Here is a 21,338-nt window from a genome sequence, read left to right as displayed (position 1 = left end):
CTGATAACGAGTTCAAACAGGTGCCATTAATACAGGTAATGAGTGGAGGACAGAGGAGCCTCTTAAAGAAGAAGTTACAGGTCTGTGAGAGCCAGAAATCTTGCTTGTTTGTAGGTGACCAAATACTTATTTTACCGAGGAATTTACCAATTAATTCATTAAAAATCCTACAATGTGATTTCCTGGATTCTTTCCCCCTATTCTGTCTCTCATAGTTGAAGTGTACCTAAGATGAAAATTACAGGCCTCTGTCATCTTTTTAAGTGGGAGAACTTGCGCAATTGGTGGCTGACTAAATACTTTTTTGCCCCACTGTATAGTTTCCCCCCTAATATCTCTTCTTCCACACTCCAGCTCAGTCAGAGGCAGTAATGTACCTTTAAGTTGGTTTGCCAACTGCCAAAAAAAAAAACAAAGAAGAAGAAGATTGCAAAAACTAAAAAACCCAACAAAATATGGAATAAAAGTATTTGATGGTCAGAACATATCTTTTTTATTTTTCAAGAATTATTATTATTATTATTATTATTATTATTATTATTATTATTACATTTTTCACAAATTGCTCCTGTCATTTCGACGGTTTGTTTACATTCTAAGCAGAAATTATTTTGTCGGACGTTTTGTATAAAGTTTTTATTTATCGAATTTGCAAAAAATAAAAAAAAGCTCCATTTCTCAAAATCCAGTGAATGTTGATAGAATAAAACAGTTATTCCACTCAATCTCGTCGCACATGGATTATAGACAACTCGGTGCTACGCGCCTCATCAGCTATCAGCTCATATACGATTCGATTTCGTGGAATAACTGTTAAATATAACAAGGTGATTAGGTAAAGAGAGAATGAGATGGAGACACAACCAAGAGCCCAAGAGTAACTCTCAATACGATGCTCCCACCACCATGCTTCTCTGTGGGGGTAATGTTTTCAGCTTATCATATCTGTTGCATTGTGCCTTTTGCGTGTGTGAGAGGAAAAGTAACTTGTGTCTAATGTTTGTGTGTGTGTGTGCAGGTGATCCTGATCAGCTCCACCATTAACGAACAGGATCAGATGCTGTTCATCAGCACAGATGAGGGAGCGTCGTTCCAGAGACAGGCATTGTCCTTCACCGTAGAGACACTCCTGTTCCATCCGTCAGACGAGGACAAACTCCTGGCTTACAGCAAAGAGGCCGTGGTGCGTTGTTTTTTCTCATCAATGAAAGGCATATCATCTTCTGTGAGCTATACTTTTATTTAGGCCCTGATGTACGCAGATTCCACATAATTTGCATGTGCAATGAGATCAAAATGGAACGTGTTGTGGGTAATTTTCGATGAATAATTGCATGAATTATGTCACATGCAAAGTTGAGCTGGAATTACAATATGCAAATTAGGTTCTGTGCATGCTGTTTGTTCCTGACAGCCAATGCATGTTCTCAGCAAGTCCCATAAAAGTCGAGCTGAAAATAAACTTAGCCACACACACATTAACACTTCCAGTATAATGCTAATTATAGGCTTTGAGATGGTTGAAAAATTCCACACAATATACCCTCAGCCTGCATATTTTGTTTATAGGGAAGGTGGAAATGAAAACCTTCCCACAGTCTTTTGTTGCCATTGGAGATGAGATCACGCAATGAATATACAGTGGTGCTTGAAAGTTTGTGAACCCTTTAGAATTTTCTATATTTCTGCATAAATATGACCTAAAACATCATCAGATTTTCACACAAGTCCTAAAAGTAGATAAAGAGAACCCAGTTAAACAAATGAGACAAAAATATTATACTTGGTCATTTATTTATTGAGGAAAATGATCCAATATTACATATATGTGAGTGGCAAAAGTATGTGAACCTTTGCTTTCAGTATCTGGTGTAACCACCTTGTGCAGCAATAACTGAAACTAAACGTTTCCGGTAACTGTTGATCAGTCCTGCACACCGGCTTGGAGGAATTTTAGCCCATTCCTCCATACAGAACAGCTTCAACTCTGGGATGTTGGTGGGTTTCCTCACATGAACTGCTCGCTTCAGGTCCTTCCACAACATTTTGATTGGATTAAGGTCAGGACTTTGACTTGGCCATTCCAAAACATTAACTTTATTCTTCTTTAACCATTTTTTGGTAGAACGGTTTGTGTGCTTAGGGTCGTTGTCTTGCTGCATGACCCACCTTCTCTTGAGATTCAGTTCATGGACAGATGTCCTGATATTTTCCTTTAGAATTCGCTGGTATAATTCAGAATTAATTGCTCCATCAATGATGGCAAGCCATCCTGGCCCAGATGCAGCAAAACAGGCCTAAACCATGATACTACCACCACCATGTTTCACAGATGGGATAAGGTTCTTATGCTGGAATGCAGTGTTCTCCTTTCTCCAAACATAACGCTTCTCATTTAAACCAAAAAGTTCTATTTTGGTCTCATCCGTCCACAAAACATTTTTCCAGTAGCCTTCTGGCTTGTCCACGTGATCTTTAGCAAACTGCAGACGAGCAGCAATGTTCTTTTTGGAGAGCAGTGGCTTTCTCCTTGCAACCCTACCATGCACACCATTGTTGTTCAGTGTTCTCCTGATGGTGGACTCATGAACATTAACATTAGCCAATGTGAGAGAGGCCTTCAGTTGCTTAGAAGTTACCCTGGGGTCCTTTGTGACCTCGCCGACTATTACACGCCTTGCTCTTGGAGTGATCTTTGTTGGTCGACCACTCCTGGGGAGGGTAACAATGGTCTTGAATTTCCTCCATTTGTACACAATCTGTCTGACTGTGGATTGGTGGAGTCCAAACTCTTTAGAGATGGTTTTGTAACCTTTTCCAGCCTGATGAGCATCAACAAGGCTTTTTCTGAGGTCCTCAGAAATCTCCTTTGTTCATGCCATGACACACTTCCACAAACATGTGTTGTGAAGATCAGACTTTGATAGATCCCTGTTCTTTAAATAAAACAGGGTGCCCACTCACACCTGATTGTCATCCCATTGATTGAAAACACCTGACTCTAATTTCACCTTCAAATTAACTGCTAATCCTAGAGGTTCACATACTTTTGCCACTCACAGATATGTAATATTGGATCATTTTCCTCAATAAATAAATGACCAAGTATAATATTTTTGTCTCATTTGTTTAACTGGGTTCTCTTTATCTACTTTTAGGACTTGTGTGAAAATCTGATGATGTTTTAGGTCATATTTATGCAGAAATATAGAAAATTCTAAAGGGTTCACAAACTTTCAAGCACCACTGTATTATATGAAACTAAGTTTGTTGCTGATATCGTCATCATTTTGGGAGGTTTTTTTTTTATCAGTTAGACACACTGAGGTGTACTTTCACCTGCCACTTTAATAGGAACTTGTTCTTGATTCTAAGATTCCTGTTCTGCAGGAGTAGAACCCAATGTGTTCTTCTGTTTTCTGTTGCATGCTGAGATGCTTTTCTGGTCACCACGGTTGTAAAGAGTGATCATATGAGTTCCTGGCAGCTCAAACTGCTCAATCTGGTCATTTTCTGATCTCTGACCTCTCTTATCAACAAGGCATTTGTTTGTTTTTTTTTGTTTTTTTTCCACCCACAGAACTGCCACTTACTCACTCACTCAATGTTTTTTGTTTTTTGCACCATTCTGTGTAAACTCTAGAGACTGCTGTGTGTGAAAACAAACCCCAAGAGATCAGCAGTTTCTGAAATACTCAAACCAGTCCATCTGTCCCAAACCAACACCCATGCCACAGTGAAAGAAAGTCACACTTCACTGTGAGATCGCAATTTTTCCCGTTCTGATGTTTGAACATTGTGAACATTAACTGAAGCTCTTGATTTGATGCTATGTTATGGGCTGATGAGAGAACTGCATACAACAATGGGTGTTCCTAATAAAGTGGCCAGAGAGTGTAACCTTGTTAAACATTCTCATTTGGAAAACTGAGTGACTGGTTTAATTTACTCCTGTTGCCTTCTGCAAATTTAATACTTGCCCTTGGGGTGTATTAATTTGTGCATCCAATCATCATTCTTGCTGTGTCTTTTAGGCATAGCAAATAACATCTCGGGTGCTCAATTAGTTGATTTCCATTCGCTGCGCTCTGTATTTTTTTCCTGTATTAAAATAAAAGACATTATTTTGTGCACTTGAAAAAAATAAAAACAATCCTCTGTAGACCACATTAGTGAAACAAGTTGAATGTTGTTACAAATGTTATCAATTATGCAAACGTTTAGTCACATTTTAGTACAATTATTATTAGCGGTGGTATAAACTGATGATTTGGCAACCCAGAGCAGCATCTTGCACCACAAATTTCTCCCAGTAGTGTTTCATTCCTCTGTAGTGTATTGGCATCCTCGTTAGAGTTACGAGCAGAAGGCTATGGGCCTGGACTGCTTCCCAATAAAGTGTGCACGTTGTTAAAGTGTGTGTGCTTATTTTCCCTCTCTGAGCCTGTGTGTGTGAGACAGACGATCAATGCCATCACATTATAGGAATAATCAATAAGGCACACACAGCTCTATGAAATCCATTAGCTGTGAAAATATAAGCCTGCACAGACGTAACCCAAGTTCTTTAGCTTAAGTGTTAGTGAAATGGTTATTAGTAAACAGTGCAGAACTTCTCATCACACTCAACACATGCCAAGTCATGTGATTCGTGCCCACTCTACTTTTGTGTAGACTCAAGGAGTATACACAAAAGTAGCACACGCTTTAATGATAACTGTCACACACACACACACACACACTTGTTAGGGCCCGAGCCCTATAGGGCGAAGGCCCTATTGTTCTTGTAAGAGTTCACTATTATTATTCTTCCGTCTTCTTCTTCTTCTTCTTTATTTTTCTCCGCTGTTGGGCCATTTTCGGGGCACTTGCCATGGGCGAAAACGCACGAAATTTGGCGCCAGTTCCGAGAATTGCCACCGCTACTCAGAACCAAAAGCCCAAACTTGGCCGGGGCTCAGGGCCTCTATAGCGCCCCCTAAGTCATTGTGATTTTGGTCTCCCGCATTAAGGTGCCTGGTTGCCATGTAGTTTGTAGTAGTGGCATGCCATTTGGTATGCATATGTATCTCACTAAGCCGGACAAAAATGTAATGCCAATGCATTAGCCACGCCCAACAGGAAGTGAGGTAATTTCACTTTTGTGCGAAATGCATTGCCACGAAGACGGCGCAACTCCTCCTAGACCGTTCATAGGAATGTCACCAAAATTGATACACATCATCTACAGACATGGCTGACAAAAGTTACTAAATACATTTCACGTAGCATAAACCGTTCAGAAGTTATACGTCAATCAATTTTCGATGCAAAATTTTACATGCTTAAAAATTCATAACAAATCTTCTAGTTGCTCAAAACTGCTCATACTTCACACGCACATCACTCATTGGGCTTCTGACATGTTACCCAATTTCTGTGATATTTCGCCACTGGGGGCGCTATTTTTGGGCAAAAAATCCAATCTTTCCTCAAATTTGGTCAAACTTCACGGCCACCCTCTCACTACCTCCCATGTCATGTATACCACATTTTGGGAATTTTCGTCCATGGGGGGCGCTGTTTTTGGCCGATGCAATTGCTCCAAAACGGGTTTTTGGTAAATTATTCCATAATGCTTTCCCTTCACACCACTACCTTGTGATAGTACGTTGCTGTTGTAGACACTTATTTTTCCAACTCATAATCGCTCATGTACAGCATAGCGCCACCTACTGACATGGGAAAAACCAAAAAATTTATTCTTCAAAAATCTATATCTCATCTTCTATTTACTCAATTGTCATCAAACTTCATATGCAAACTCTTCATAGCTCGCCTGACATATACGCCAAATTTTGTGCACTTTCGCCCCTGGGGGTGCTGGTTATGGCAAAAATGATATTGCAGCTACTGATTTGTCAAACTTGGCAAGCAAACTCTTTACAAGACCCTTTTTGGGGCGCTTGCCATGGTCGACAACGCACGAAATTTGGCTCCTTTTTCTTAGACTGCCACCGCTACTGAGAACCAGAAGCCCTGCTCCAGGCGGGCCTCAGGGCCTCTTTAGCGCCCCCTAAGTCGTTGTGATTTTGGCCTCCCGCATTAAGGTGCCTGGTTGCCATGTAGTTTGTAGTAGTGGCATGCCATTTGGTACGCATATGTATCTCACTAAGCCGGACAAAAATGTAATGCTAATGCATTAGCCACGCCCAACAGGAAGTGAGGTAATTTCACTTTTGTGCGAAATGCATGGCCACGAAGACGGCGCAACTCCTCCTAGGCCGTTCATAGGAATGTCACCAAAATTGATAGACATCATCTACAGCCATGGCTGACAAAAGTTCCTAAATACGTTTCACGTAGGATAAGCCGTTCAGAAGTTATACGTCAATCAATTTTCAATGCAAAATTTTACATGCTTAAAAATTCATAACAAATCTTCTAATTGCTCAAAACTGCTCATACTTCACACGCAAATCTCTCATTGGGCTTCTGACATGCTAGCCAAATTCTGTGATATTTCGCCACTGGGGGCGCTATTTTTGGGCAAAAAATCCAATCTTTCCTCAAATTTGGTCAAACTTCACGGCCACCCTCTTACTACCTCCCATGTCATGTATACCCCATTTTGGGAAGTTTCGTCCATGGGGGGCGCTGTTTTTGGCCGACGCAATTGCTCCAAAACGGGTTTTTGGTAAATAATTCCTTAATGCTTTTCCTTCACACCACTTCCTTGTGATCGTACGTTGCTGTTGTAGACACTTATTTTTCCAACTCATAATCGCTCATGTACAGCATAGCGCCACCTACTGACATGGGAAAAACCAAAACATTTTTTCTTCAAAAATCAATATCTCATCTTCTATTTACTCAATCTTGATCAAACTTGATACGCACACTCTTAACAGGTCACCTGACATATTTCCCAAATTTTGTAAACTTTTGCCACTGGGGGCGCTGTTTTCAGGCAACATTTTATATCTCGGCTTCTGATTGGTCAAACTTGATCCAACTTGACACAACGACTCTTCATAGGTCCCTTGACATGTATACCAAATTTGGTGAACTTTCACCACTGGGGGCGCTCATTGCGCTGTATCAGTTGCAGGAGAGGTGTTTACAATCATGAGGCACCAGGTGTATGTTGTTTTGGTTGCCTTAAACACACATGACTTGTGGGGAATGGGTAGGCAGTCGGGAGCAAGTGTTGTAGCGTTACATACAGACTAATAGATGTCTAACAGAAGACAATCCTATGTAGCTATAGCTTGGTGACTGATGAGGTAAATACATTAATTTGGTTGGGAAGCCATGGCATAAAATGTTCTGTCCATGACAACATCTCAGCGCACCGTGTACTCTGTGTCCAATTCTGTGCTTTGTCGCCATTGTGGGAGTAATGTCTCTTGCCGAAGAAGCTGTGGAAGGTATTTCGCGGGGACGCATGCCCCCGCCCCCCTTGGCCGCTGGCGCGAGGGCCCGTCGAGGCCGCTTGCGGCTTTAATTTCATCTTACTCTTACACACACTTACAAACCCTTAAACATATACTTACAAACCTAGACACATTCGAATACATTCTAACTCACTCAACAGTGGTGTCAAACACAAACACACATGCACACCAACATGCTGGTTGGTTTCCAAGCCAGAGAATGCAAGTTGTGTTGAGACCCAAACTGCAAAATTTGAGTCAAAGTCCTAAGCTATAGAGTGCAAGTTCAAGTCCAGAAACACAAACCATATCCATGTCAAGTCCAGAGTCCCAAGACATAGAATCCAAGGTGAGTTTGGAGTCCTAAATCATACAATCCAAGTAGAGTCTAGAGTCTCAAGAGACAGAATCCAAGTCTAGGCAAGACTTTCAACCTATAGAATCCAATTTGAGTCCAGAGTCCCAAGCCACAGAATCCAATTCAGGTCCAAAGTCCCAAGCCGTAGAATCCAATTTGAGTCCAGAGTCCCAAGCCACAGAATCCAATTCAGGTCCAAAGTCCCAAGCTGTAGAATGCAATTTGAGTCCAGAGTCCCAAACCACAGAATCCAATTTGAGTCCAGAGTCCCAAGCCATAAAATCAAATTCGAGTCCAGAGTCCCAAGCCGTAGAATCCAATTTGAGTCCAAAGTCCCAAGCCGTAGAATCCAATTTGAGTCCAGAGTCCCAAACCATAGAATCAAATTCGAGTCCAGAGTCCCAAGCCGTAGAATCCAATTTGAGTCCAGAGTCCCAAGCCATAGAATCCAATTTGAGTCCAGAGTCCTAAGCCATAGAATCCAATTCGAGTCCAGAGTCCCAAGCCATAAAATATAATTCGAGTCCAGAGTCCCAAGCCATAGAATCTAATTTGAGTCCAGAGTCCCAAACCATAGAATCCAGTTCGAGTCCAGAGTCCCAAGCCATTGAATCCAATTTGAGTCCAGAGTCCCAAACCACAGAATCCAATTTGAGTCCAGAGTCCCAAGCCATAGAATCTAATTTGAGTCCAGAGTCCCAAACCATAGAATCCAGTTCGAGTCCAGAGTCCCAAGCCATTGAATCCAATTTGAGTCCAGAGCCTCAAGCCATAGAATCCAATTAGAGTCCAGAGTCCCAAGCCATTGAATCCAATTTGAGTCCAGAGTCCCAAACCACAGAATCCAATTCGAGTCCAGAGTCCCAAGCCATTGAATCCAATTTGAGTCCAGAGTCCCAAGCCACAGAATCCAATTAGAGTCCATAGTCCCAAGCCATAGAATCCAATTTGAGTCCAAGGTCCCAAACCATAGAATCCAAATAGAGTCTAGATTCCTCAGCCATAGAATCCAAGTCAAGTCCAGAGTCCCAAGCCATAGAATCCAATTTGAATCCAGCGTCTCAAGCCATAGAATCCAATTTGAGTCCAAAGTCCCTAACTATAGAATTGAAGTAAAGTCTAAATTCCCAAGCCCTAGAATCCAAATCTAGGCTAGTATTCCAAGCCATTGAATCCAAGTAGAACCTTCACTCCCAAGCCATAGACTCCAAGTAGAGTCTAGACTCCTCAGCCCTGGAATCCAACTCTAGGCTAGAGTCCCAAGCCATAGAATCCAAATAGAGAATTAGAGTCCCAAGCTGTAGAACGTAAGTCGAATCCATGGCAGTAGTGTCCAAGTCCTCGGCCATATAATCCAAGTCAAATCCAGAATTCTAAACTGGAGTGAACATCCAATGAACTCTATGGTTTGGTACAAGTTGAGGCCAGTGTCCCAAGCCGCAGTCCAGATTGATTCCAAAGTCTCATCTCATCTCATTATCTCTAGCCGCTTTATCCTGTTCTACAGGGTCGCAGGCAAGCTGGAGCCTATCCCAGCTGACTACGGGCGAAAGGCGGGGTATACCCTGGACAAGTCGCCAGGTCATCACAGGGCTGACACATAGACAACCATTCACACTCACATTCACACCTACGGTCAATTTAGAGTCACCAGTTAACCTAACCTGCATGTCTTTGGACTGTGGGGGAAACCGGAGCACCCGGAGGAAACCCACGTGGACACGGGGAGAACATGCAAACTCCGCACAGAAAGGCCCTCGCCGGCCACGGGGCTCGAACCCGGACCTTCTTGCTGTGAGGCGACAGCACTAACCACTACACCACCGTGCTGCCCTGATTCCAAAATTAAAGTACATAATAGAGTCCAAAGTGAATCCAGAGTTCCCAACTGTAGAGCTAGAATCCCAACATGTAGAGTCGAGTCCAGAGCCCCAAATCATAGATTTTTGGTCATGTCCAAAGTCTCAGCCCATGGCAAATGAGCTGAGTCTGTATTCCCAAGTTGTAGAACCTAAGTTAAGTGCCAAGGTATAGATTCTAAATCAAGTCTCGAGTGAAGTGAAGAGTTAGTTAAGGACTTGAGTGCAACTTGAGTTATGAGCCTTGGCGAGAGTTCCATCCCTGGTAAGTACGAATGAATTCTAACCCTCAAAATATGTCCATGCATTCTGATGCACTATACTATACTCACACTGGCTTACTTCGATCAGTGTAAGACACATGCGAGGCAGCAAGACGCACTGTGCCAAGACCAGGAAACACTCAAACACCGCAGTGTCCCCTTGTGTCTAATGGAATGCATTTTCGTCTGAATGTTACCACAGTGTTGAACTAATGCATGTCTCCTTTCTGTCTTACAGGTCTATGTGTCCACTGATCTGGGGAGGAAATGGACACTGCTGCAGGAACGAGTGACCAAAGACCGAGTTTTCTGGTGAGTGTATTTTTTTCTTCCTATCACTACTCATAGTCCCGAGTCATAGCGTGTGAGCCAGAAAACCATGTTTCTTTTATCAATTACACATTGATCTGGATAATCTACACGTTGCTAATTGCCTGTGAAATAAGTTTACTTAGTGCATAATGGAGGAGGATTTTTTTAATGTCTCTTGTCTTCTTTTCTGATCCCACAGGCCACTGTGTGTGTGTGTGTGTGTGTGTGTGTGTGTGTGTGTGTGTGTGTGTGTGTGTGTGTGTGTGTGTGTGTGTGTGCATTTAACCACTTTGTGTTATTGCAGGTCCGTGGCCGGGGTGGATGTGGACCCTGATTTGGTTCATATGGAGATACAAGACACTAGTGGAGGTGAGAGAGTGAGACAGACAGACAGAAATATAGAGAGATGGAAAGAGAGAAACAGCTAGAAAATAAGACAGACTGACAGAAACACAAATAGAGAGACACGAAAGAGATATAGACAATGAGAGAGAGAGAGAAAGAAATGGATAGAGATTGACAGAGAGAAATAGACAAACACTGAGACATGAAGACAGAGAGAGAGATAGAGAGAGACAGAGAAAAAGAAAGACAGACAGACAGACAGGCAGGCAGTGAAAGTTTAGCTTTATTCTGACCTTGGAGCTGAATTATTCACAAAGGGATTTGTGATTGGTGAAATTCCCTAGAACTCATCTTGTGTGTGTGTGTGTGTGTGTGTGCTCACAACAGTTAACCTTCACAGTGTAAACAGCTTGCGTCTGCATGCCTGAGCCACACACACACACACACACACACACACTTTTCAGCTGGGACTGAAAATGATTTTGATTCTGAAAGGTTTGTAACCGAGGATATTCCCTGCTACTATAGAAATGGTAACATATTGGAATGAGTATATTGATATAATGCCAAAGAATGTGAATATTTGCAAATTGCGAAAACCCATTGAAATTAGTACAAAGACAACATATCAAATGCTGAAACTAAGAAATTGTATTTTTTTTAATACAGTGGTGCTTGAAAGTTTGTGAACCCTTTAGAATTTTCTATATTTCTGCATAAATATGACCTAAAACATCATCAGATTTTCACACAAGTCCTAAAAGTAGATAAAGAGAACCCAGTTAAACAAATGAGACAAAAATATTATACTTGGTCATTTATTTATTGAGGAAAATGATCCAATATTACATATCTGTGAGTGGCAAAAGTATGTGAACCTCTAGGATTAGCAGTTAATTTGAAGGTGAAATTAGAGTCAGGTGTTTTCAATCAATGGGATGACAATCAGGTGTGACTGGGCACCCTGTTTTATTTAAAGAACAGGGATCTATCAAAGTCTGATCTTCACAACACATGTTTGTGGAAGTGTATCATGGCATGAACAAAGGAGGTTTCTGAGGACCTCAGAAAAAGCGTTGTTGATGCTCACCAGGCTGGAAAAGGTTACAAAACCATCTCTAAAGAGTTTGGACTCCACCAATCCACAGTCAGACAGATTGTGTACAAATGGAGGAAATTCAAGACCATCGTTACCCTCCCCAGGAGTGGTCGACCAACAAAAATCACTCCAAGAGCAAGGCGTGTAATAGTCGGCAAGGTCACAAAGGACCCCAGGGTAACTTCTAAGCAACTGAAGGCCTCTCTCACATTGGCTAATGTTAATGTTCATGAGTCCACCATCAGGAGAACACTGAACAACAATGGTGTGCATGGCAGGGTTGCAAGGAGAAAGCCACTGCTCTCCAAAAAGAACATTGCTGCTTGTCTGCAGTTTGCTAAAGATCACATGGACAAGCCAGAAGGCTATTGGAAAAACATTTTGTGGACAGATGAGACCAAAATAGAACTTTTTGGTTTAAATGAGAAGTGTTTTGCTGCATCTGGGTCAAGATGGCTTGCCATCATTGATGGAACGATGAATTCTGAATTATACCAGTGAATTCTAAAGGAAAATGTCAGGACATCTGTCTATGAACTGAATCTCAAGAGAAGGTGGGTCATGCAGCAAGACAACGACCTTAAGCACACAAGTTGTTCTACCAAAGAATGGTTAAAGAAGAATAAAGTTAATGTTTTGGAATGGCCAAGTCAAAGTCCTGACCTTAATCCAAACAAAATGTTGTGGAAGGACCTGAAGCGAGCAGTTCATGTGAGGAAACCCACCAACATCCCAGAGTTGAAGCTGTTCTGTACGGAGGAATGGGCTAAAATTCCTCCAAGCCAGTGTGCAGGACTGATCAACAGTTACCAGAAACGTTTAGTTGCAGTTCTTGCTGCACAAGGGGGTCACACCAGATACTGAAAGCAAAGGTTCACATACTTTTGACACTCACAGATATGTAATACTGGATCATTTTCCTCAATACATAAATGACCAAGTATAATATTTTTGTCTCATTTGTTTAACTGGGTTCTCTTTATCTACTTTTAGGACTTGTGTAAAAATCTGATGATGTTTTAGGTCATATTTATGCAGAAATATAGAAAATTCTAAAGGGTTCACAAACTTTCAAGCACCACGGTATGCTGCCATCCAGACAAAATCTTTTTCAGAGAAGGCCTTCCTTCTTTCAGCAAGACAATGTCAAACCACATTCTGCACATAATACTGCATTGCCTCCATAGTAAAAGAGTCCGGGTGCTAAACTGGCCTGCCTGCAGTTCAGACCTGTCTCCTATTTAAAACTTTGGTGCATTATGAAGCACAAAATATGACAAAGGAAACCCTGAACTGTTGAGCAACTGAAATTGTATATTAGGGAAGAATGGGACAACATTTCTCTTTCAAAACTATAGCAATTGTTCCCAAACATTTACAGAGTGTTGTTAAAAGTAGAGGTGATGCAGTACAGTGGTAAACACGCCTCTGTCCCAACTTCCCTGAAATGTGTTGCTGACATCAAATTCAAAGTGAGAATATATTTTTCAAAAAAAACAATAACATTTCTCAGTTTCACCATTTGATATGTTGTCTTTGCACTATTTTCAATGAAATCTTGGATTTCCATGACTTGCAAAATATCGTATTCTCTTTTTATTTCCAGTTTACACAGCGTCCCAACTTTTTGGAATTGGGGTTGTATAACCCTGTGATTTACATCTGCACTGCTGTCAGAGCTGCTGTTATAGAATGTTAATCAACACCTTGTGTCCAATCAGCTTCCAGAATTCAACAGCACAGTGTATCCAAGAGAACATAAGTTGCTATGAAAAATTCCACATTATTTTGACACTTTGCTCCGCTCGAACGTTGATCAGAGCCGACCTGGGCTGCAATGTTGTAGCAGAATGGTACACTCCGGGCCTGGGGTGTGGTCAGTGATCTAAAATTCAGGATAGTGTGTGTAATATTTCATGCAGTTTCTCCTCACATTCTGTCAGCTTCAATAAAATATCAGCTTCAAGGAGAAACTTCGGTCTCTGTGGAACCCTGGAGTGTCAACACAAGAAACACTGCGCGGTGTGAACCAATAACATCCAACCAATCACAGCACTCCTATTCACCTGTCAATCACCTTACACATCATCAGTTTTGTTTGTGTGTGTGGGGGACATGACACAGAGAGAGAGAGAGAGAATGGTGCTGATGCAGCTGCTGAGTGAAATTCAAAATTCAATACTGCAGCTCCTTTACAGTCCACAATTAATTTCCTGACATTGAATTAATGAAGCAAGAGACAGTTTGGCACACACACACACACGCACACACATGAGTGTACATGCAGAGTGTGCATTTCTTTTTGAACTGTTGACTCAGACCTTCTGCTCTGTGTGTGTGTGTGTGTGTGTGTGTGTGTGTGTGTGTGTGTGTGTGTGTGTGTGTGTGTAGGTTACCTGTATGTGACGTGCCTGATACAGAACTGCTCGGATAAGATGGTGACGGCTCAGTTTCTGGGTAAAATCGACCAAAATTCGCTCTCGGTGCAGAATGACTACGTGTTTGTGAAGGTAAATAAACATCAGCTCAGTGTACAGCAGATACATCATCACACAGTGTCACAACATCACACGAGTAAACACACAGACAAACAGGTAAAGAAATAAAGTATGTTTTTGTTGAATACAAATATGGGTTTTTAATGGGACTCAATGGCATAACATGAATGAATGAATGAATGAATGAATACAAATATACAGGAATGACTCAGTGACAAATGGAATGAATGAATAAACAGAAAATTAATGTCATTAAGAAAGGACAAAATGAATGAATGAGTGAATAAACACATTGATTGATTGATTGATTGATTGATTGATTGATTGATTGATTGATTGATTGATTGATTGATTGATTGGTGAAAGCATAACTGGATGAAAAAAATTATGAACAGATGAATGAATAGATGAATAAATATATGAAAAGATTAGTAAATACACAACTAAGCCAAAGAAAAATGGAATTAAATACCTAAATAAATGAATAAAAACTAGCATGCAATTGATTGAATGAAATTGATAAATAAATGAACGGGCGAATTACTTAATGATTGAATTAATAAACTCACTGATGGCTGAATGAGCAAAATGACAAACGAAAAATAAATTCAGGAGTGAATGAATTAACAGACAACAGACCAAGTGGATGAAGTCAGTGGATGGATGGATGGATGGATGAACAGACTAGTGAATGAATGAACAAAAGTGAATAATGAATCAATAAACAAATTGCCTAATTTGAATAAATAAAAGAATACACTATCGACTGAATGAATGAACAATTTGCTGAGTTAAATATGTGACTAATAAGTAGACAAATGCATGATAAAATATATAAATAAACAGGTAAGTAAGTAAACAAACAAATAAATAAGTAACCAGATCAATGAATTGACAAGTGAATGAATGAATGAATGCTGTAATTGCTGTCAGATCCTGATTGAATAAGCCTGTTTCTCTCTCTCTCTCTCTCTCTCTCTCTCTCTCTCTCTCCAGGTTACCATGGCTAATCGTACAAAGTGCTATGTATCATATCGAAGGCACGAGTTTGTGCAGATGCGCTTGCCAAAGTTTTCCCTGCCCAAGGTACTCTCAGACCCTGCACACGAGCTGGAGTTTATGAAGAGGGACATACAGGGAGCTGAGGATGCATATGACTGTGTAGGGGGACGTGTAGAGGGATGTACAGAGGGATGTACATGGGGATCTATGAAGGGATGTGCAGGGGGATGTATGAAGGGATGTGTGGAGGGATGTTTGGAGGGATGGACAGGGGCATATACAGAGGGATGTATGGAGGGATGTGTGGAGGGATGTACAGGGGGACATACAGAGGGATTTTGAAGGAATGTACAGAGGGCTGTATGGAGGGATGTGCGAAAGGATGTACAGGGGGATATACAGAGGGATATTGCCAAGAGGGCTATACAGAGGTGTTGCCAAGATGGTGCCATGGATGGTTGCCTCGGTACTTCACTCTCTCATACTTTCTATGTTTTTGTGTATTTGTTGTGGTTTTTATGCTCCTTCGCTGGTCACATACTCCAGAGAAGAACTTATAAACATTGGAATAACCACCAGTAAAGTTTTTTCATCGGTTTTCATTGATCCGGAAGGTTTTCCAGAGCTACTTGTTGGAGGAGCAGCAGCTCTCTATGGATTACGCCGAGGACGCCGGAGACAACGGGGGAAGCGAGCCGGTGCGCTCATCAGGCTGAGGCAGCGGGGGTTTCGCACTGCGCTCCTGTCTATTCACCTGGCTAACGTCCGCTCTCTGGCCAATAAGATGGACGAACTGCTGCTCCTCAACTCAATTAACACGGATTTTAACAGATCTGCTGCCTTGTGCTTCACCGAAACCTGGCTCGATGAGCACATCCCAGACTCTTCTCTCCACCTGCCTGGATTTCACCTGCACCGAGTGGACCGTGAAACGGAGCTCACAGGGAAAACGAGGGGAGGCGGAATCTGCTTTTATATTAATGAAGGTTGATGTATTGATGTCGCAGTTCTAAACAAATCGTGCAGTCCTCATCTGGAGTCTTATTCATAAACTGCAAACCGTTTTATGCTCTGCGAGAGTTTTCCTCGTTTATTCTGGTTGGAGTTTACATCCCCCCTCAGGCGTGTTACTGAGGCGTTACAACACCTGGCTGACCAGATAAACACTGTGAAGAAAAAACACCCAGACTCTTTCCTCATTGTTTTGGGGGACTTTAACAGAGCAAACAGCACATTAAGTGTCCCACCAGGGACTCTAACACTCTGGACCATTGTTACACTGTTTTAAAGGACTCATACCACTCTGTCTCCCTTGCAGCCTTGGGACTATCTGATCATTGTATGGTTCATCTTATCCCGTCCTAGAGGCAGAAGCTGAAATCTGCTAAGCCTGTAGTTAAGACGGTGAGGAGATGGTCCGATGAGGCCAAAGGGGGACTACAAGCCTGCTTTGACTGCACTGATTGGAGTGTTTTTGAGGCTGCAGCCTCAGACCTGCATGAACTGACTGATACTGTGACATCTTACATCAGTTTTTGTGAGGATATGTGTGTGCCTACCAAAACCTTCCGCATATACAGCAACAATAAACCCTGGTTCACTGCAAAACTCAGGCAACTTCGTCAGAACAAAGAAGAGGCCTACAAAAGTGGAGACAGAGTTCTGTATAATCAGACCAGAAACACACTGACAATGGAGGTGAAAGCAGCTAAGAGGAGCTATGCTGATAAGATTAAAAATAGCCTTCAGCAAACGATCCGACATCAGTGTGGAGAGGCCTGCAGAACATTACTAACTATAGGAGACCATCCACCAACACTGCAGTGAACCATCAACTGGCTGACGAGCTGAATGTGTTTTACTGCAGATTCGACACATTCACACCTCTCCCCCCTTCAGTCATTAAAGACCCATTTACGCCCCCTGCCATTCTGCCACCCCCCCACCTCTGACCCCCCACCAGCACTCAAGATCTGTGAAGAGGATGTCTGTCAGCTTTTCCACAGACAGAAGATCAGGAAGGCACCTGGCTCAGATGGTGTGTCACCCTCTTGTCTGAAGGTCTGTGCTGACCAGCTGGTTCCCACCTTCACCCAGATCTTTAATAGATCCCTGGAGCTGTGTGAAGTCCCCTCATGCTTCAAACTCTCCACAATAATCTCGGTTCCTAAAAAAAAAAACAATATCACAGGACTGAATGACTACAGGCCTGTTGCCTTCACATCTGTAGTCATGAAGAGACTGGTGTTGTCATACCTGAAGGACATCACAGACCCCCTGCTGGACCCCCTGCAGTTTGCCTACCGGGCAAACAGGTCAGTGGATGATGCAATAAATATGGGTCTACACTACATCCTGCAACACCTTGACACTGTAGGGACATATGCCAGGATCCTGTTTATGGACTTCAGTTCAGCATTCAACACCATTATTCCAGACATCCTCCACACCAAGCTCACCCAGCTCACTGTGCCCTCCTCCACCTGTCAGTGGATTACAAACTTCCTGACTGACAGGAAGCAGCAGGTGAGGATGGGGAGCATCATATCCAGCACTCAGACTATCAGCACTGGCGCCCCCCAAGGGTGTGTGCTCTCCCCACTGCTCTTCTCCCTTTATACCAACGACTGCACCTCAAGAGACCCGTCTGTTAGACTCCTGAAATTTGTGGACGATACAACAGTCATCAGCCTCATCCGAGATGGTGATGAGTCTGCATACAGACGGGAGGTTGAACGGCTGGTCTGGTGGTGTGGTCAGAACAATCTGGAATTGAACACGCTCAAAACTATGGAGATGACAGTGGACTTTAGGAGGAGCCCCCCCACTCTGCTGCCCATCACCATCACCAACAACACTGTGACTGCTGTTGAAAGCTTCAGGTTTCTGGGTTCCACAATCTCTCGGGACTTGAAGTGGGAGACCAACACAGTCACTATCATCAAAAAGGCTCAGCAGAGGTTGTACTTTCTGTGCCAGCTCAGGAAGCTCAACCTGCCTAAGGAGCTGCTGACACAATTCTACTCTGCCATCATTCAGTCTGTTCTTTGCTCTTCCATCACTGTTTGGTTTGGATCGGTCACCAAACAGGAGAAGAACAGACTGCAATGGACAATAAGGTCTGCAGAGAAAATTACTGGTGTCAGCCTGCCCTCCATCCAAGACCTATACTTGTCCAGAGTCAGGAAACGGGCGGGTAACATCTCTGCAGACCCATCACACCCTGGTCACAATCTGTTTAATCTTCCCTCAGGGAGGCAATATAGATCACCGTATGCAAAAACAACCAGACACAAGAATAGTTTTTTTTCCCTCAGGCTGTCTCTGTGATGAACAGCTAAAATCCAGATTCATATATCAGTAATGTCACTTGCAAAATATCTGCACACTCATACTGTCATTCTGTGCTCACTGTATACTTATATTTATATTTATACTTATTTACATTTACTATTTCATCTTTGCAGTATGCACCATATTGCACCAAAAGGGAAAATCCTTTCTGTGATGAACAGCTGAAATCCAGATTCATATATCAGTTATACCACTTGTAAAATATCTGCACACTCATACCGTCATTCTGTGCACACTGTATATTTTATATTTATCTATTTCATACTTGACTTACTTGGATTACTTTGCACTATGCACCTATTGCACCTTTTTGTTTGTTTGTTTGTTTGTTTGTTTTGTGTATACGCTTTTTATCTGTTTTGTACTATGAGAGCTAAGTGAAACCGGAGTCAAATTCCTCGTGTGTGTCCACATACCTGGCAATAAAAGTGATTCTGATATACAGAGGGATGTGTGGAGGGATGTGCGAAGGGATGTATGGAGGGCTATACGGGGGGATATACGGGGTATGTGTAGAGGGATGTACAGGGAGATATACAGAGGGACGTATGGAGGGATGTGTGGAGGGATATATGGAGGGATATACAGGGGATACATAGAGGGATATGTGGAGGGATGTGTGGCAAGATGTATGGAGGGATATACAGGGGATATATGGAGGATGTGTAGAGAGATGTTTGGAGGGATGTGTGGAGGGATATACAAAGGGATTACGGAGGAATGTTTGGAGGGAGGTACAGAGGGTTGCATAGAGAGATGTGTGGAGGGATGTGTGGAGGAATGCATGGAGGGAGGTATGGAGGGTTGCACAGAGGGATGTGTGGAGGGATGTACAGGAGGATATACAGAGGGATGTATGAAGGGATGTGCAGAGGGATGTACAGAGGGATGTGTGGAGGGAGGTAAGGAGGGATATACAGAGGGGTGTTCCGAGGGATGTATGGAGGGATGTACAGGGGGATATACAGAGGGATGTATGGAGGGATGTACAGGGGTATATACAGAGGGACGTATGGTGGGATGTATGGAGGGATATACAGAGGGGTGTTCTGAGGGATGTGCGGAGGGACATGTGGGGGGATGTGTGGAGGAATGTATGGAGGGAGGTATGGAGGGTTGCTTAGAGGGATGTATAGAGGGTTGTACGGAGGGATGTACAGATAGAGCGCCCTCCACAATTATTAGCACCCCTCATTAAGATATGTTCTTCAGCTTCTAATAATTTTTTTTTTTAATAATATAGGACAACAATGCAAAAAAAGAGAAAAATCCAACCTTTAATTCAAGTGCATTTATTCAGTGGAAAAAAAATCCCACATTAAGAAATAATTCTTTTACATGAAATCATGTGTGCCACAATTATTGGCACCCCTGATGTTAATACTTTGTACAACTCCCTTTTGCCAACAAGACAGCACTTACTATTCTCCTATAACATTTCACAAGATGGGAGAATACAGAGAGAGGGATATTCAACCATTCCTCTTTGCACAATCTCTCTAAATCGTCCAGAGTCCTGGGTCCTCTCCTATGCACTCTCCTCTTCAGCTCACCCCACAGGTTTTCAATTGAGTTGAGATCTGGGGACTGAGATGGCCATGGGGGGAGCTTGATTTTCTGTTTGGTGAACCATTTTTTGTGTAGATTTGGCCACATGTTTAGGTCATTATCTTGCTGAAAGTCCTAGTGACGACCCATCTTCAGCTTTCAGGCAGAGGCCACCAGATTTTGATTTAAAATGTAATGGTATTTTAAAGAGTTCATGATGCCGTGCACCCTAACAAGGTTCCCAGGGCCTTTGGAAGAGAAACAGGCCCACAGCATCACCGATCCTCCCCCATACTTCACAGTGGGCATGAGCTGCTTTTCCGCATACTCATCTTTTGTGATGTATGAGAGTGTTTGTTGCCAAAAAGCTCTATCTTTGTCTCATCTGACCAAAGCACATGGCCCCAGTTGAAGTCCCAGTACCGCTTAGCGAACTCCAGACGTTTATGTTTATGCTTGTAAGTGAGAAAAGTTTTTTTTTTTTTTTTCCGTGCATGCCTCCCAAACAGCTTGTTGGCATGTAGATAGCGCCTGATGGTTGTTATGGAGACTTTGTAACCCCAAGATGCTACTCTTTGATGCAATTCTCTAACAGTGAGCTTTGGAGAACTTTTTACTTCTCTTCCCATCCTCCTCACTGTGCGTGGTGGCAAGATAAACTTGCATCCTCGTCCAGGCTTGTTTGCCACTGTTCCAGTTGTTTTAAACTTCTTGATGATTCCTCTGACTGTAGATATGGGCAGGTGTAGGCGAGCGTCTGTTTTCTTGTAGCCATCGCCTGACTTATGAAGGTCGACACACATCTGCCTTACTTGAATAGTGTGTTCTCTTGTCTTTCCCATGTTGAAGAGTGGATAAGAGAAATAGGCCTCTGTGTCACATCATATTTATACCCCAGGGAAACAGGATGTGATGAATTACTAATTAAAGGTTCCTAGATACTCTGATCAACTTTATAAACTACAGTAGAAATGACAGAAATGCTTCAATTACATTTATTTTCTAGGAATTGTTATGGGTGCCAATAATTGTGGAACAGGTGATTTTATGAAAAATAATTATTTCTTAGTCAGGGATTTTTTTTTTTTAATTCACTTGAGTTAAGGGTTACATTTTTCTACAATTTTCAGTGTGAGATTATGCTTCTGCAATACAAATTGAATTTATTTTAACACATCTTAACCAGGGGTGCCAATAATTGTGGAGGGCGCTGTATGTATAATGGACAGATGTATGAGGAGATGTACCGTATATAGTTGTGTGTGTAATTGAGTAGCACTGATTA

General features: G+C 42.3%; 1 protein-coding gene across 3 annotated transcripts in view; it reads left to right on the top strand.

Moving 5' to 3' along the window:
* Positions 1 to 21,338, top strand: part of sorcs2 (sortilin-related VPS10 domain containing receptor 2) — a 511,416-nt gene that overhangs the window by 405,794 nt on the left and 84,284 nt on the right. For all 3 annotated transcript variants that reach the window (XM_060915854.1, XM_060915847.1, XM_060915839.1), the window contains exons 4-8: positions 1,019 to 1,183; positions 10,134 to 10,207; positions 10,512 to 10,576; positions 14,043 to 14,161; positions 15,146 to 15,235. In XM_060915854.1, coding sequence (XP_060771837.1) covers positions 1,019 to 1,183; positions 10,134 to 10,207; positions 10,512 to 10,576; positions 14,043 to 14,161; positions 15,146 to 15,235 — 513 coding nt within the window. The remainder of the gene's footprint in view (positions 1 to 1,018; positions 1,184 to 10,133; positions 10,208 to 10,511; positions 10,577 to 14,042; positions 14,162 to 15,145; positions 15,236 to 21,338) is intronic.

Source organism: Neoarius graeffei, chromosome 1 (genome assembly GCF_027579695.1).
Source record: "Neoarius graeffei isolate fNeoGra1 chromosome 1, fNeoGra1.pri, whole genome shotgun sequence".
NCBI classification, from domain to species: Eukaryota; Metazoa; Chordata; class Actinopteri; order Siluriformes; family Ariidae; genus Neoarius; species Neoarius graeffei.
This window is presented reverse-complemented; position numbering and strand designations above follow the sequence as displayed.